The sequence below is a fragment of the Myotis davidii genome, unplaced genomic scaffold (genome assembly GCF_000327345.1).
Source record: "Myotis davidii unplaced genomic scaffold, ASM32734v1 scaffold181, whole genome shotgun sequence".
Classification (NCBI taxonomy): domain Eukaryota; kingdom Metazoa; phylum Chordata; class Mammalia; order Chiroptera; family Vespertilionidae; genus Myotis; species Myotis davidii.
Window position 1 is genome coordinate 2913420 of NW_006291504.1, and position 1927 is coordinate 2915346.

The window sequence follows — 1927 nt, forward strand, 5'->3', positions numbered from 1 at the left end:
CCCCCTGCTGGAGCGCGCATCCTACACGCCATTACACGCCTGTTCTGTCTTCGTGCTGTGTCCTTTCCTCCTCATCACCTCGTTCCCACGGGAAGGGGAGCTTCGGGAGTGCCGGGCCCTTATTGACAGAGTCGGCCGTGAACTCCCGTACCTGGAACCGTGCGAACGAATGGAGGAACGAATGGAGGAACGAATGGAAAAGCGAAGGCGTGTATTAACTGTCATGGTCCCCGCTTTACAGACCTGTGCTCCTGAAAGCGCCCAGCCCCTCCCAGCGGGACCCTGTCCCCAGGACTGGCCCAGCCGCGGGGAGATCACGTTCCGAGACTATCGGATGCGGTACAGGGACGGCACGCCCCTCGTCCTCGACGGGCTTGACCTGCACATCCGGAGCGGGCAGACGGTGGGCATCGTGGGAAGAACAGGCTCTGGTGAGGACAGGCTCCGCCCACTTCCAGGTCGGTCCCTGCACGTGCGGCGGCGCCCCAGCCGCAGATGGGCCGGGCTCCCCTCAGGTCTCTACTGAAAATACGGTTCCCGGTAGGATGGGCGTGTGGAGTTGGAAGCAAACACACACCAGTTTTTGAATTAATTACATGAGGACCATTCTGGAGAAACGAGACCCAGAGGAGGAGCTGTGCGTACAGCCACCGCGGCAGGGGCGCTCAGCCGTGTGGGCAGGATAGCCATGTGGGGCGGTCAGCCATGTTGGGGCACCACTGACCCGGGCGTGGGCAGTTTCTGGCTGCGCACCCTCACTGCGGTTCCCTGCCTGAAAGACGCCCAGACTAGATACTTGGACACGATGGGAGTATAACCCGGTGTGTGACCTGTTGTCCCCGTCCCCAGGGAAGTCGTCACTGGGAATGGCCCTGTTCCGCCTGGTGGAGCCAGCGGGCGGCACCATCCTCATCGACGGGGTGGACATCCGCTCGGTGGGGCTGGAGGACCTCAGGACCAGGCTGACGGCCATCCCCCAGGACCCCGTGCTGTTTGTAGGTACAGTAAGGTAGCTGTTTGGATCGCTGTGCATCCCTATTTTCCGAGAGTGAAATCAGACCGCAAGGAACTGTGGGAGGCGCCCATGGCGAGGCCAGCCGGCCAGGCTGCTCTGCCCGGGGGAGTAGCGTGCCCAGGGGCTGGCACCGGCTCCCCAGGGAGGCCTGGGAGGAGCCGCGAACCAGCGCCCTGAACGTGACGTGTAGTTTACAGACCCATCGCTAGCAAGCAGGACGCTTACACGCGGTGAGCAGAATCCTGGCTCATGCCTGCAGCTCAGCGTCCTGTCAGGGTTAGCAACAGCCACTCTGAGGAGTCCCGGTCCGGGCACTAACACAGCGGTTATCCACCCGGAACTGTGTCAGCATGAAGTTCCCGGACAAGCACAGCAAGTGGCAGCTTCTGCGGGTTCTGGCCGGCGTGCAGGCTCAGCTGGCCCCTCTCTTGGTCCTGCGAGCCCCGACCCTCTCCTGAGAGGGACGTCTCGCCCCCTGAGCGCAGCGGCCACACTTAGCGTTGTATGGAAACACATTCCCTGCGCAGACTCCCACCCACAAATGGGCTGCCCGCCTCTGGCAGCCCGGGACTGTAGGCAGTGGATGCAATGCTCCCTCCCCTTCCTGTCTGTTGAGAATCTGCAGAAGGTCGATCTCGCTGGGGCTGGGGCCAGACCACTCTCACACCCCCTTGGTGGGCTCTGTGGGTCCCGGGTCTCTTGGCCGGAGGTTGGTGTTTGATGGGCCATCGCTGGGGCTAAGTGAGCCCTGCCCCAGAGCCGCTGGACCCTGACTGCCTCCTGCCCCCCGCCCCCCCGCCTCCGGAGCCTGCTCCCCAGGCCTCTCCGTTCCTTCGCAGGTTCAACCTGGACCCCTTCGAGAGGCACACGGACGAGATGCTCTGGCAGGTGCTGGAGCGAACGTTCATGCGA

General features: G+C 63.4%; 1 protein-coding gene across 1 annotated transcript in view; it reads left to right on the forward strand.

Moving 5' to 3' along the window:
* The window catches only part of LOC102773821 (multidrug resistance-associated protein 9-like), a 9298-nt gene that overhangs the window by 6904 nt on the left and 467 nt on the right, over positions 1 to 1927 (forward strand). The window contains exons 7-9 of the mRNA XM_015564696.1: positions 242 to 431; positions 850 to 995; positions 1855 to 1923. Of these exons, the coding sequence (XP_015420182.1) occupies positions 242 to 431; positions 850 to 995; positions 1855 to 1923 (405 nt within the window). The remainder of the gene's footprint in view (positions 1 to 241; positions 432 to 849; positions 996 to 1854; positions 1924 to 1927) is intronic.